Source organism: Podarcis raffonei, chromosome 14, assembly GCF_027172205.1.
Source record: "Podarcis raffonei isolate rPodRaf1 chromosome 14, rPodRaf1.pri, whole genome shotgun sequence".
In the NCBI taxonomy this organism is placed as follows: domain Eukaryota; kingdom Metazoa; phylum Chordata; class Lepidosauria; order Squamata; family Lacertidae; genus Podarcis; species Podarcis raffonei.
Window position 1 is genome coordinate 29,756,941 of NC_070615.1, and position 15,895 is coordinate 29,772,835.

General features: G+C 47.3%; 1 protein-coding gene across 5 annotated transcripts in view; it reads right to left on the reverse strand.

Moving 5' to 3' along the window:
• Positions 1-2,805: 2,805 nt before the first annotated feature.
• Positions 2,806-15,895, reverse strand: part of GRID2IP (Grid2 interacting protein) — a 64,826-nt gene continuing 51,736 nt past the window's right edge. For all 5 annotated transcript variants that reach the window (XM_053365241.1, XM_053365240.1, XM_053365239.1 and 2 more), the window contains 5 exons: positions 10,904-10,990; positions 9,730-9,859; positions 7,928-8,046; positions 6,627-6,791; positions 2,806-5,068 (listed from right to left, as the gene is read on the reverse strand). In XM_053365241.1, the coding sequence (XP_053221216.1) occupies positions 4,994-5,068; positions 6,627-6,791; positions 7,928-8,046; positions 9,730-9,859; positions 10,904-10,990 (576 nt within the window). In that variant the 3' untranslated portion in view covers positions 2,806-4,993. The remainder of the gene's footprint in view (positions 5,069-6,626; positions 6,792-7,927; positions 8,047-9,729; positions 9,860-10,903; positions 10,991-15,895) is intronic.

Consider the following 15,895-nt stretch of genomic DNA (forward strand, 5'->3'; position numbering starts at 1 on the left):
CAGTGTAAATGGAGCTTGGCTCCCTCTGGGGTTTCTGGCAGGAGACATTTCCAGCCCTTACACAGAATGCCACTGGGGATTGAACCCAGGGCCTTCTGCATGCTGAGCAGGTGCCCTGCCACTAAGCTCCACCCCTTCACTGCAACGTCTACATCTTGGGGGAAACCCATCGCCTCCCACCCTGCAGTGGTTGCATACTTGAAGAAGGACTGACCAAAGTTTACCCACCAGTGGAAGCACCATCATCCTCTTGGGACAGAAGAGCAGCTGACAAGGCTCCATAGCAAAAGCTGAGCTGACTGGGCACTCCAGAACTCTCTTCTCTCTCCTTTGGCGTTTTTCATTGCTACACCGTCCTCCATCAAGACAAGTGAAAGCTGGGCCTCAGTTGCCTTGCCACCCTCTTGCACAAAAGAACAGCCGCCCCATCCCTGGGCATTGTGCCCAAAGTGATCTCAGGGCATCACATGAGCCACTGTGCCACCCTACCCCTGCTCCCCTTTCGGGGCCGGTGGGGGCGAGAGGGGAGTTAAGATCTTCACAAAGCCCTCATCTGGAGTTGCGGACATTTTTGCTGGGAGCTGCTTTTTAGGAAATTGCTAAATGTTGACACTCTGCAGAAGGTTTTGTCAATAGACTCGTGGTTTACTCAGATGTGGTTTGTTGCTCTGGCTGAGAAATTGACGTGCCAGGTCAGGGCAGCCAGAGGCAAGACGAGACTTTTATCCTTGCACAACACCTGGGCTTAATCCATCTCCCAAATGAGATGCAACGCTCAATAAGACAACTTGCCCAGACCCATGGAAACAGCTGGAGAGACCTAGTGGACTAGAGTCTTTAATATTATGAGTAGGTTCTAAGTTGTGGATCCATTCTTAAGGAAATCAGCCCTGAGTGCTTACTGGAAGGACAGATCCTGAAGCTGAGGCTCCAATACTTTGGCCACCTCATGAGAAGAGAAGACTCCCTGGAAAAGACCCTGATGTTGGGAAAGATGGAGGGCACAAGGAGAAGGGGACGACAGAGGACCAGATGGCTGGATAGTGTTCTCGAAGCTACCAGCATGAGTTTGACCAAACTGTGGGAAGCAGTGGAAGACAGGAGTGCCTGGCGTGCTCTGGTCCATGGGGTCATGAAGAGTCGGACACGACTAAACAACAACAAAGTTGTGGTTCCAACTTTAAGCTGTGGTTACGTCTGCAAGAAATGACAGGCAAGCTGCTACTGCTTACATATTTTAGATTTAGATCAACACCTAGACAAACAAAACAGCAACAGAAAGAAAAGTGCAAGTGCCCTGTGCTGGCAGTGGGACCTGTGGAATGCCAACTCTGTTACTGAGCGAGATGTTCAGAGGACCCAGCAAAACGCAGCAGGAGAGAGCCAGGGTTACTTTGGAAGAGTTGCTGTTTTTCATTGACCCACTTTCTGACCATCAATGAGCAGGTGATGTGGCTGACCTGCTCGCAGTTAATGATCACCCCTGCCAAGGCCGCCAGGGCTCCCCTGCACATGACCTCACCAAGAAGACTTTGCATTATCAACAAAGAACCACGTGCCCATCGAGAGACAGATCCGCTGCCAAGGCGTAGCAAAGAGCAGGTGACTGTCACGGCAGACACAGCAGTGGCTGTGGGCTAAAGCTCAGGGCAGGCTGTGCAGGAAGTCAGTGGAGATCTGGAACTGTGAACATGCTTGGTTGGTGGCCATGAGTGACGGGTGCCATTCACACTGGACTGGCAAGGCAACCCTCTGGGGAGGGAAACCTGCAGCTCTCCAGCACTACATCTCCCATGATCGCTGACCATTGGTGATCCTGGCTTGGACTGATGGGGATGAGGAGTCCAACCAGAGCCGGCCCACCCAAGAGACATGTTGAGGCAGTTGCCTCAGGGTGGCAGGCTCTCAGCAGCTGGGAGGAGTGACAGAACCGCCACCACCTCCTCCTCTACTGTGCATCTGCCACCCTCTGGGTGGGCATATGGCAGAGGGTGGTGGGCAGGCACATGGCAGAGGTGGAGGAGGAGGCTGGGGCAGAATTTTCAGTTTTGCCTCTAGGAACAAAACATCCTGGCTGGCCCAAACAACACCTGGATAGCCAGCAGTTCCCCCATCCCTGCAGCAAAGAGGACAATGGGTCTTCAGTTGCATGCTCTGCATTGCCTTCCTTATGTTTCTTTAACTCACATCTCTGTGGCAAATGTCACTGTAATCAGCTGTCCTTAAATTGGAAGTGGGTGGCTCTTGAAAGGTCACCTTTCTCCCTTCCCTGGATACCTCCAGATGCACCTGCACCAACGATTAGTGAAAGCTAATGGATGGACTGATCTCTCCATTGACTTGCAAGGGGGGAGGAGAGAAGAAGCTGTGCCCTCAAGCAAGGGCTGCTGTAGAAAAGGATGAACACAGCTGCATCCCTCCCACTGGGACCCAATCAATGCCTGGTCGCCTCTCCCTACCTGCCTGCTCAGCTTGTAAGATATCACCAAGCCTTGCACTCACATATCATTGCAACCCAAATGAACCAGAAATGTGTGTTTTAAAAATCTGAGTGTCTCAAGAAGCTGCAGCCTACACAATGCCACACTCTGCTTTTCCTGCCTTTGTGCACCATCAACATCCACCCACCCACCGAGAGAGAGAGAAAGAGAGAGAGAGAGAGAGAGAGAGAGCGCTCTGAATGCCACCAAAACCACATTTGCACTGCAGCAATCTTTTGGCCAGCTCCAGAAACAAACCACAGCCTCCCTCTCTAGAGGCTTGGTCCCACATCAGGGATCAAAGCGATGTAACGTTGCACATGCAAAAGGTTTTGCTGCAAGGACAGCATCACTTTATTGGAGGGGAGCATGTCAAGTTGGATGGAAATTCAGCTCTGGGCATATATACATCGTCCTTGATAGGAGCTCTTCAATCATTGAAAAACATCACAAGAAGATATTGTCTGGAAGCAAAGAGGGGGACCTGGCTCTGTCACTTTGCAACGTCAAGTCAGAACAGTCATACAACAGCCTCGAAAAGCTCCTTGAACAAGATTAGCTGGACACGGCACAGATCATCCAGTGGCAAGGCTGGTTACTGGTCAGCCTTCCTGGTAACCCAGCACCCTCCCGATATTTTGAACTCCAACTCCCATCAGCCCTAGCATCATATGGTCCCGCCAGCTAAGGCTGATGGGAGTTGTAGTCCAAGATATCTGGAGGGCATCAGGTTGGAGGAAGGTTGGAAGAACCACAAATGGGAACCTGGGTGGCTCAGCTATGGCGAGGAGAGACGCCAATACCTGGCACTTGAAGCAGCGCAAGACGAAACAGTTTGTAGCAAGGGGATGGTACAGCTGGGCAGGGTTTAAAAACAACAACGGAAGAATTTTTAAAAATGAAAAGCCCAAGAGCCCACTAAGGTCAAGTGTAGTTAATGCACTGGGTGGTGACGAGTCTGTGCTTTTGGCCAAGGCTACCAAGAAGCTGCTTACTCCAGAGGGGCATGGAGAGAAAAGGTTAGATGGGGAAGGTGGCTTCTTCCTGAAGCACAACGGGTGGTGGGATGGAGATAAAATAAAGTCCTGGGTTTAATTTCCATCTAAGAGAACCTAGAGTAAGTGGGGAAGGTGGGGAACAGAAAAGCTTCTGCTTGGTCCTGGGCTGCACACAGCATCCCTCAGTATAAGGCAGCTCCTTGTATTTCATGGAGCGATGAGCAACTCCACTCGCTCTGCTGTGCTGAAAGAGGCTTTGCCACAGCCCAGGCAAGCATCCCCCGGCCTGGTGCCCCTCATGTGGGCTGGTGTTGCCATCCAAAACATATGGAGAGCACCAGATGAGGATGAAGCCTTCCCAGGGAGAAGAGTGCAGCTTTAGGGAGTGATCAGTCCTGGATGCTTTCAGTCTTATTTGCCAGGGTGAACCGGTTGGGGCAGAAGCATTCCCCAGACAACTGGCCTGATGTGTTTCTGATGATATGGACACCCCTTTTTGGGAGCAGGTTGCAAAGCCCAGAAGGCAACCAGGACTAGCTGAGGCGAAAGAGCAAAGCGTCTCAGCCTGGGCAACTTTAGATACCTGCCAGGGGCATCAGAGAATTCCCCAAGGAGAAGCTGTTTGGGGAATTGGTGCACAAACCTCCCTCCTCCTGCCCTGCCCAGTTGCAACAGTAAACTGGTTGGATGAAACTAGAAGCCAGACTCCTCATAAAGGCCCATGAAATTTAGGGGAGAAATGAAAGGCAGTTCTGCCTGTCCCTCTCTGTGTCCTGGGTCTCACAGCTCAGGGCAGGGGTGTTGCCAGAATCAGCCCTGTGATACAAATGTGCCTAACAGGATTTGCACATGGTGATTTATACAAATAAATGCTGAACTTTTCGGGGAATGGAAGCCCAAACTTCTTGCTCTTGCTGTCAGGGCTTACTCTGAGCTATCAGATACCGAACATGATTTTCTGGGCCTGGTGTCCTATATGTGGATTGGGTTGCATACAAATTAGGATGGCGAGAGGGTCTGGGGTCTTGCCAGTACTGCACTAGGCAGTGTGTCCAGTTTCCCTATAAGCAAAGTTTTTTTCAAAAAGGTTTATGCTTTAAAAGAAGTGGGGAGAGAAAGAGTGGGAGATCTAGGGCTTTAAAAAAAACACAGCAATCCACAGGGATTTAGTGCCCTGGGCCATCCACTAACATGCCAGGCTTAGGATTGGGTGGGCTGAAGGAATGCATGTCCTGAATGGAGGGGAGAAAAAAATCTGGTCCTTGAACAGTTCGTAGAAAGCCACAGACATCCAGAGGGTCTCACAGCCAGAATGGCCGCTGATGCAACTCCTGCTTCCTGCCCTCTTGCATCCAGGTCCACAATGGGGTGCCACAGAGGTGTTTTCTCCAGCACCAGAAAGAGCACAAAGTGATGGTCCCTCATTCTCTCTCTCTCCGGCAGTTCTCAAGCCAAGCAGAGATGCAGCCCCCTCATCTTCTCTTGGCCACACCCAACGGCTGACAGGCTGTTGTATCACCAGGCAAGAGGCGGGGTCATCCTGGGGCTGCGCTGGGGCTCACCGCCAGCCTGCACGTCGCTGAAGGCGCGCTGCGGGGAGAGAAGGAGGAGGCATGAGAGGCAGCCCTGGGGGTTCCCCAAAGACAAGACCAAGCAAAGAACACACAAGGGGGTGTCCAACAGGGAAGGCTTTCCCCTTTGGTGCAATGGCAAGCTTCTCTTAAGCCCTACAGGAGGCCTGCCAGTCAAAAGGGGACAGCTCAGGGCCTCTGGCAAATCAGTCATCTAGTGTCTCCACCGCCTCACATCACAGCATAAGGCCGTCACAAACTGTAATCACATTGTGGCAAATTGCGACCCAAATGCTGGAAGCTGCCTTATACCGAACCAGACCTTTGGTCCCTCCAGCTCAGTATTATCCACACTGACTGGCAGCAGCACTTCAGGGTTCCAGGCAAGGACTCTCTCCCTGCCCTACCTGGCGATGCCATCGGGGATTGAACCTGGGACCTTCTGCTTGCAGTACAGGTTCTCGACTGTGGGCCACCCCAGCTGTTCCAGCTGATGGGACTTGTCACTCTAAACATCTGGAAGGCCCCAGTTTGGCAAAGGATGCCCTTCTCCAAGACTGTCCTGTCCTCTGGGGTTTCTTAACTCTTGAGGTTTCACATACAGAGCCAACTATTCGCTCCAACCAGCAGAAACCCCACCACCACCTGCATGTGAGGAAGCTTCCTGGCACACATCTTTTTTAATGATTGTAAAGTGCTTCTGTCTTTCTTCATTTCAGGTTGTATGACGTGCGTCCAACATTAATTTCAGTGGGTCTGAATAACAATACAGTGGTACCTTGGGTTAAGTACTTAATTTGTTCCGGAGGTCCGTTCTTAACCCGAAACTGTTCTTAACCTGAAGCACCACTTTAGCTAATGGGGACTCCCGCTGCCGCTGCACCACCGGAGCACAATTTCTGTTCTCATCCTGAAGCAAAGTTCTTAACCCGAGGTAATATTTCTGGGTTAGCGGAGTCTGTAACCTGAAGCGTATGTAACCCGAGGTACCACTGTAATAGACATGACACACTTAGGTCCTTTAATTTCGAAAGGCCTACTCTCTGAGTAGAACTAATGCTGGATATAGGAGGTGTAAGAAGACATGGTTTCCCCTTCTGCCCTGTATTCGTCGCAAGCAGTGCTGTTTCCATTCTGCCGCAGTCCGCCTTCTGCCCAAAGTGACATTATTCATCTCACGGTCCACTGCAGTGAAACTGTGCAACTTAGTTTACAAAATTAATCATGTAAGTTATGTTACCATTGTTCTCCCATTCCATTCATTTTGGTACAAGAAAACAATGCAAAGGGTGGTGCGGTGAATGCAACGAACCAGGTTGCTTACAACAACAATAGGGAATCCCAATCATATCTGCTGGTTTGACTTATGTTCTGGGCACGGGACGACTAAGCAAACTTCAGCCATTTCTGCTCCCGTTTCACTCTTTGCCTGAATTCTCCACTCTCCCTAGTTGGATGCAGTCCTGCGTTTTTATGGTATTGTGAGCAGCACTGACCAAGCCAGTGGCTACAAAAGGTAGCATGGAAATAATGCATTTTTTAAAACATCTTGTATTATTTGTAAGTTGGAAACAAACCTCAAACTTGCTCATGAATTCGGCAAAAATGCCGAAGAATGCTTCAGAGGTTGTGACTTTGGAGTCCTCCCCAAAGAAAGACAAAACTTTGCCAAACTCATCCATGGCTCTGTGTTGGAGGTCACTCAGGGACTGGATGGTGGGATGAGCACTTTCCAGGAAGGCCTTGAAGAGGATGGCTAAGGAGGATAAACTCTGCCACTGTCTCTGCGTACCTGGGCTGCCAGTACTTAAGAGGAGAACCACTGAACTGACCACAGGAAACAGACTCTAAGCGGCAGGTAAAGAATGCCCCCCCACTCCATTTATCCCAATTATGAGATAAAGAAAACAAACCCACAGCCATTTTATGCACAGGGATGCACATGGGAGCCCAGAAGTGTTGCTAAGCACTAAAAAAGGTTCATTCCATAAAACCTGCATAAAATTATCAAATGCCAATTTATATGAACAGGTGCAAATTTAGGCTTTTAAATGTCACAGGCAGCAGAAGCCACCTAATTCCCCATCCAAATCACACTCATTTCCTTGGTTAATTTGCACTCCACCCTAAATCACTCCAGATTAGCTCCTCTTTAAATATTTCTCCCCCCACTTATTACTTCCAAATCATCTCCAGATAAAATCATTTCAGACTGATGTATTCACTCAAATTGACATCCTATCAAGAGCACCTCCAATTAAAATTCCCCCAAATTCAGAAATGCTTGGGGGCAATAGTGAAAAGGTTTTGGGGGGGAGTCCATGCCCCGGGGGCGGGGCTCCTGCTAACAAAGCCCCTGCAGGGACCAAATTGATATGAATACAAAGGGTCTGTTCAATGTCACTATTTTGCAGGAGGAATTTGAGTGCATAACGTAGACTTGGGTTTGTGCAATTAAAGAGGATTGAATTGCTCTGCCTTCGCAGCACAACAAATCCACTTTGAAACTGAATCCAGCATTTTGCACTTCGGGAAGTGACAGAGAAATGTGTTGGAAAATGTGAGATAAACAAATGGTTCATGGGAAGACACCCTGCAAGCAAATCAGGATGGAAGCAGGCAGAGCCTTGCGGGCCGACGTGGCCCTTGGCAGGCGACTCCCCCTGATGCTGGCTGAGCGGCCATTCAGCAAGGAGACCAGGGACGTGGCAGCAAGGCCAGGCCAGGCTCCGGGGCACAGAGACCCCCAGTGGCAGGCAGGGCAGAACGGGGATCCCTGTGTGTAGCCAGGGCTATAGCGCCCCTGCCCGCCCCCACACGACACGCCTGGGCTGGAGAGGATGTCCGCAGCACACTGGCCTTTTCAACCAAAGGATACAACCATCACTGTCGCAAACCTGTCCTCCGGGGAATCCCCCATGTTCTGGCAGGCAACCTCAATCTCAGCAATGGTGGTGTGGAGGTCGTGGAGGTCAGCCATTAATGTTCTCTGGTTCACTGAGGAAGAAAAAGCAGTAGAGAGAAGAGGATTCTGACAGATACGTCCCCTTCTTTCCCTTTTTTTTTAAAAATATTTTTATTAAGTTTTACATAACAAATTTAAATTCATGCATCCTTTGACTTCCCTCCGCCCTTCCATGGTTACCATTATCAAACCGTTTTTTCCCTACTGCTTATCTTATTTTCTCTAATTTGTTTTAAAAAATGCAAGCATTACTCAAATCCTACCAAACTTTTTAGTTGTTTACAATGTTCTCTTAAATACATTATAAATTTTCCCCATTCCTTCTTGAAATTCTTCTCTTCCTGGTTTCTGATTTCCTTCTTTCCTATGACTAGTTCACCACTAGAAAGTGTGCGTTGGGGAAAACTAACCTGGAAATGAGTAAACTATGGGTTTTTTGGCTGGTTGGTTCATAAAAGATATTTGTATACCACTGTGTCATAAAAAATATACATCAAAGTGGTTTATAGCAATAAAAACACAGAACCACACCATTAAAAAGTTAAAAACTTATATCAACTAACCATCGTGGAAAGATGTATTCTTAATTGCTTGCATAGGCCTGGCAGAATAGAAAAGTTATCAGCAAGCATTTAAAACCTGGCACAGAAGGCACCTGCTGAATTTCTAGTGGCAGAGCATTCCACCGGACTGGGCTGTGTCATGTGACAAAGACACATGAGAGCAGAAGTAGCAAAGCATGCCTCAAAAGGCTTGGTTTCTATGTTGCATGAGCCTTGCCAACCTACAGAATGACGGCCAATGCTCTTACAAATTATCTCACTGATCGAGCTGGGATAGAAGGGTTCAGGCGATCCCTAAGGCATCCAATGTAGTGCAAATCAGCATAAAGATTTAAGCTTGTGCAATGGAACTCTCCCCACACACACATCTCCCCGCTCCCCAAATCTGCTCCAGAGAGTGCAGGAAACCCCAGGACAGATTTAGGGAGGCTAGTTCCATTGCACAAGTTTAAATGCTTGTGCCAATAGAAGGATTTAGCTGGCTATTTCCCAAAGCCTCTCCCAGCCACTCTGCCCCACTCCCTGAAACTGTCCCTGAGGCAACTCACAGAGGCTCATCGAGGGGGAAATGAGACCTTTCCTCACTAATCCCCCAGCTCAAGTCTATGTGAAACAATGAAACTGGAAGCTTAACCTGGCAGGAGGAAGCTTTCAAGATGCCTGGGGAAAGCCCTTTGCTGAACCAAACTTATTACTGAATAGGCATGATCCATTTCTTCTGTAAATAGTTGATTTTTTAAAAAAGGAATGGTGAAGGGATTAAAAAGCAGTATATTAAGAGCTGTGTGGAACCTCTGTTTAATTCCAGCTAAGTGCAGGAAAGCAAGGAATAAAAGAGTCTAGCGTGGAACCCCTCGTGGGAAGGGCTGTAGCTCAGTGGTTAGAGCATCTGCCCAGGTTCCATCTTCAATGGCATCTTGGGGATGGGGATGTTCTGGGAGGGCCGCTGTTTGAAACTCTGGAAAGCTCCTGCTGCCAGTCCGTGTCAACAACATTGCACCAGCATTCCTGCAACTTGATGCCCCCCAGATGTTTTGGTCTATAACCTCTGTGAGCCCAGGATCGCACAGCTGGCTGGGGCTGATGGGAGTTGTCGTCTAAGCCATCTGCAGAGCCCCTGTTTCCTAGGTACTCCATCCTTGTCCGTTTTACCTTTGGCAGCATGTGGCACAGTGGGCAGATCCTTGGCAAAGCCCAGGAGTTCTGGGAAATGTTGGCTAAGGGATTTGGCAAGAATGTGCAGGAAGGTGGATTTTCCATCGACAGTCTTGGTGGTATTCAGCTGGAACAAAGGAAAGGAAAGGTGGAGGGTTGGAAGTGAAGGCTGCCAGTGGAACTTCAGGCCACAAGCAGCTCAGCCTGAGAATGTAGCTGACTCGGCACAGGCATTTGCCACTACATCAAAGCTTCTAGTCCACATGGGTGCAAAAGAATCATAGAACTAAAGCCGGAAGTGACCCAGAGGGTCATCTAGTCAGACCTCAGAGCAAGCAGGAATAAGAGGACAGGGCAGTTCCTGCCCCTTTGATTTGCTGGTAAATTGCACTGCGGTAATAATCTGCAACTATTTCATGAGCTGATTGTGATTTAAATGTGAAATGTTCTAAGGCCCAGCAGTTCTCAACTTGTGGGTCCCTAGATGTTGTTGGACTACAACTCCCATCATCCCTGAGCTCTGGCCTTGCTAGCTAGGGGTGATGGGAGTTGTAGTTCAACAACATCTGGGGACCCACAGGTTGAGAAAGGCTGTGGGTTTGTCTTTCCTTTTTGTTCTGAACCACACTGAGTTCCCTCTTGGGAGGAAGGGCGGGATATACATTTCACAAGCAATTGTTGTGCAGAAGTTGATGATTTCAGCAGACGAAACTTGCAAGGCAGGCTAGACCAGGGGAAATCCCTAGTCCTTTGCAGCTATTAAATGGGCACAAGCACCACCCTCTTCCCCATCCGGACTTCTGGTTGACGACTGTAGCAGAGAGTATCTTGAAAGCGAATATTCTGCCCACACAGAAGCCTGAGGTTTCTACAAATGCACTCATCTCTCTCCATCCTCTGTCCAGGAAGCAAGAAGCATCACCCTGCTTGAGGACACATACCAGCCCAGGCAAAAGCACTTGAGCTGGTGAGAGGTGTGGCCTGGGGATGCGGGCTTGACAGATAGGCCTGGAGGGCCACATTTTGGCCCCCAGGCCCAGGGACCACCAGTCATGCCATCAGCCAAGAGAGAATGCCTCTCCCCTCGGAGGGCTCATTGAATCCCAAAACTGTGAAGTTGGAAGGGACCCAGCCCCTTGCAATTCAAGAATGCTGCTCCAACTCCACTTACCTCAGTGAGGAAGTTGATCTTAAAGCCGGTCGTTTTGTTAGTCTTCGGTTGCCCATGATTCAGGTAGTTGCCCATGGCCAGCACAAACTGCAAAGGGAATTTCTTGTGAGTAGCCAGTCAAAGGACCCTCCTCTCTTCCCAACCCTGAGGTAGAACCTCCCACAAGATGGTGGCCTTCAAACACTTCAGACTACAACTCCCAGCAACCTAGAGTCATGCTGGCTGGGGCTGATGGGAGTTGTAATCCAAACCACTGGGAGGAAATCAGGTTGGCAAAGGGTGGTCTACTCAAGACCAAGGTCCAGTTCTGCACAATGCATCTTCATTGTCTTCACAAGTTGGACCGACTTCTGCTACACAAGGAGCTGAAAACACATCAACTGCTCGGATCACCTTCCAATCCACCCCCAGATAGATTTCCCCGCAGCACCAAACATGCTAAATCCCATCAAGAATTTGTTCAGGAGAAGCTGGTCACAGAATTGTAGACTTGGAAGGGACTCCAAGGGTCTTCTCGTCCAACCCCCTGCAATGCAGGATTCACAGCTGAAGACTCCCTGGCAGGTGGTCATCCAACCTCTGCTTAGGAACCTCCAACGAAGGAGAATCCACCACCTTCCATGGTAGTTTGTTTGACTGTTGAATAGCTCTTGCTGTCCACCAGGGCAAGGTGGGGCAGAACCATGCCATATTTTTTCTGCACCCAAGATCCACAGCTACGGTTCAGGGGTCCTGTATGCATAAATTTCTTATAGAATTATACAACTGTAGAGTTGGAAGTCACACACAGGGTCATCTAGTCCAACCCCCAGAGTCACAGATCCCCCAGAGTCCTTCCTGTCCATTTCTCTTGGTAAAAGCAGAACTTATTTGATGTTGACCTCTAGAAATAGGGAACCTCTAGCTGTCAATGTTTTTCTTCTCTGTTGCTTGAGGAAAGTGTCTTAGCTCAGTGATAGAGCATGTGCCTTGCATGAAGATTCTAGTTTCAATACTTGGTATCTCAAAGGATGGCTGGCAAAGACTCCCTCTCTGAAACCCTGGAGAGCTGCTGCCAGTCAGTGCACACAACACTGACCTAGATGAACCAGTGGGTCTGATTCAATATATGGCAGCTTTCCATAGGCTTTTGTCTAAGAACTGCTTAAGCATACACTGATTTTTTTTGCAAAAGAGGAGAACATAAGAATAACCTGCTGGATCAGGACAATGGCCCACCTAGTCCAGTGGCCAACCAGATGCCTCAGTGGGAAACCAGAAGCAGAACATGAGCACAAGTGCACTCTTCCTTCCCATGGTTTCCAGCAAGTGGCATTCAGAACCATTGCTGTGTCCAACAGTGGAGCCGGAGCAGAGCCATTAAAGCTAATAGCCATCGATAGCCCTCTCCTCTGTGAATTTGCCTAACCATCTTTTAAACCCATCTAAATTTGTGGCCAACACTGCTTCCTGTGGAAGGGAGTTCCACAGTTTAACTGCAAGAGAATGGGTTTTTAAAAAATCTGTCCTGCATCTTCCAACATTCAGCTTCATCAGATGCTTACGAGTTCCAGTGTTAAGAGAGAGGGAGAAAACTTTTCTCTCTCTGCTTTCTCTGGACCATGTAAAAAAATTTAAATTTCTATCACGTTGCCTCTTGAAGGATGTTGCCTCTTGAAGGAGCACCTCCAACCACATCGTTCAGCCCAGACACTGAGGTCCAGCTCCGAGGGCCTTCTGACAGTTCCCTCACCGCGAGAAGTGAAGCTACAGGGAACCAGGCAGAGGGCCTTCTCGGTAGTGGCACCCACCCTGTGGAACACTCTCCCATCAGATGTCAAGGAGACGAGTAACTATATAACCCTTAGAAGACGTATGAAGGCAGCCCTGCATGAGGAAGCTTTTCATGTGTAATGTTTTATTATGTTTTTATATATGTTGGAAGCCGTCCAGAGCGGCTGGGGCAACCCAATCAGATGGGAGGGGTACAAATAATAAAACATTATTATTAATGGAACACTCAGGATGAAACAGTGAAATCAACTATGATTAAATGGGCACAAGATGTAGGACATAATATTATGATGGCTGACTGGGAACAGTTATGGACCACAGGTATGAAGTTTATGGCATGTAATGCCTTAAGAGAGAATATAATGAAAATGATTTACAGGTGGTACATGACACCAGTCAAGCTTGCAAAAATTTATCATTTGCCCGATAATAAATGTTGGAAATGTAAAGAGACTGAAGGTACATTCTTTCACCTTTGGTGGACATGCCCAAGGATTAAGACTTTCTGGGAGATGATCTATAATGAAATGAAAAAGGTATTTAAATATACCTTTCTGAAGAAACCAGAGGCCTTTCTCCTGGGCATGGTCGGCCAATTGGTGCCAAAGAAGGATAGAACTTTCTTTATGTATGCCACAACAGCAGCAAGAATACTTATTGCAAAGTACTGGAAGACACAAGATCTACCCACCCGGGAAGAATGGCAGATGAAGGTGATGGACTACATGGAATTGGCGGAAATGACTGGCAGAATCCGAGACCAGGGAGAAGAGTTGGTGGAAGAAGATTGGAAGAAATTTAAAGTTTATTTACAGAAACATTGTAAAATCAAGGAATGTTAGAAGGATGTTGGAATGAAGTTATGTGGTTTTAGCAGAAATGTTATAAAGGATTAAGAAAAAACAGACTGTTAATTGGTGAAAAGAGGGAAAGTAAAGTCACACTATATTAAGATAAGGACAAAAACTGGAAAAGATGGAAAGGATTTGCTGAAATAGCTAACCGAACTAGAATACAAAAAAGGGAGGTGTGAGGAGGTCAAGGAAACAAGCGAATGAAAGATAAGTTATGGGAAGGTTTGTTGTGTTTTTTAATTGTGTTTATTTTTCTGTTTTCTTTTTTCCCCTCTTTTTTCTTTTTCATTATTGTGATGTGTTGTTTTGTTTTTGTTTAATATGGTTTCTCTATTTTTTCTTTTTGTAACCTTTAAAACTTTAATAAATATTATTTTTTAAAAAATAATAAAACATTATTATTATTAAGCTAAGGAAGGCTGGGAAAAGACCCAGAAGAAAAGACCTCTGCCTCTGGTCACCTTCCATTCACTGCGCTGTTGCCCCAACACTCCCTGCATTTGTGTGAGTTTCTAACCCCTCCCTTGGGTCAAAGATGAGCTTTATGTCTCCAGGAGTCCCAAGGGCAGACCAAGACGGGGATGGGGCGAGAACCCAATGCATGCCACGTCTCGAACATAACTTTTGGGTTAATCAACAGCCGGCTGAGGACGCTGTGCTGTTAACCAGGCGTGATTCGTGGCCTCATCAGTGGGTGTGAAGAATAGTTTGGGAACCTGCCAGGTCCTCTGGCCTCTTTTTCTCCCTTGGGGGGCCAACTACACACTACAGGTGAACGAACACGTGTGGCGAAGCCCCAGAGCCGCTCACCCTGGAAGGAAAACAGCTTGGGGAAGTGAGGATTTGGAGAAGAGAAGATTTTTAGCAGCAGGGGTGCTTCACCCCTTCTGATGGCCAGCAAATTGGGCAGCTTTAAATAAGGGACATTATTTAGATACTTATTGCCCGGCCTTCACCCAAAGGTTCCAGAATGGGTTACACGTTGCAGCGTTAAAATACTATATTAAAAACTTTAATGAATTGGACTACATGGAAATGGCCAAGTTGACGGCAACATTAAGAGATTGAAATAATGAACTTTTTAGAGTAGAATGGAGGCCTTTTGTGAACTATTTGAAAAACGTAAACCAGACAAATGAAATTTGACAGGGCAGGATTCGACATAGGAGCAGCGGAAGAAAAATGATAAAGTAATTGTATGAGATGGGTTTCTGTAATAGAGGAGAGTTTGCTATATAATGCAGTAGAAAAGGTCTTGAACCAAAATGCTGTGGAGGTTTGGGTGGGAAGTCAATACATGAAACAATGTAATTATTCAATTTGAAGTTAATTTATATATAAAAAAGGAAATTCAATAAAAAATATATTATAAAAAACTCCATATTAAAAATAATTTGAATAAAAATAAGGTACGTCCTAAAAACAAACGCCTCCCAGAGTCAAAAGCCAGGGTAAAGAGGCGCATCTTCAGCATTCTCCGAACACTGTATAATGAAGGTGCTAGGCACACCTTTGTAGGGAGGGAGTTCCACAACTTAAGGGGCCACCATAGAGAAGGCCCTGTCCTGGACTGCCACCACCTGAGCCTCTGAGACGGGAGGAGGAACACTGGAAGCTGACACATACTTGGTCAGACCATGGTCCATCTAGCTCAGTACTGTCTGCACTGACTGGGAGTGGCTCACCAGGGTCTCAGGTGGGAGATATTCCCCACAGGTCCTACCTTGAGGTCCGGCTGGGGATTGAATCTGGGACCTTCTCTACCACTGAGCTACAGTCCTTCCTCTCTCACATAAGATAGAGATTTTTATTTTTATTTTAGAAAGCGGGCTGGGTGGGGAGGTGGGGAAGGAGAGTGCAGGCTAGCCAAAGTTCTCCCTGGCTGCACCTGCATCCCAGCAAAGCTCAGCTGAAAAGAAAGGGGCATTTTGGACTGCATTTTTTTCCATTCCCATGTCAAGGAGAGACTCCATCAGGCAAGGCCTCTTTCCACCTGCCCTGTCCCACCCGCTGGTTCTGGGATTCCTTCCACCTGCCTTGCTCCACACTCTAGTCTCTGCTTCTCAATTTGTATTGTATTATTTCATGTACTGTGGCTTGCCGTTCTTTTATTGATTATAGTTTAGAAATTATTTATCGTGAATTACTGTAACTTTTATATGCTGATATTATTTTATACTACTCCAATGATTGTTGAATGTTACTTTTTTGATGTAGGTTGTTTGTTGTTTTATTATCACATTTTTGTATTGCATTAGATTGTTATAAGATGTACATTTTTTGTTTCTTCAGCTTGTAAACTGCCTTGAGTATTGTAAGATAGAAAGAAGGTATACAAATTAAAAATGTTGATGTTGTTGTTGAA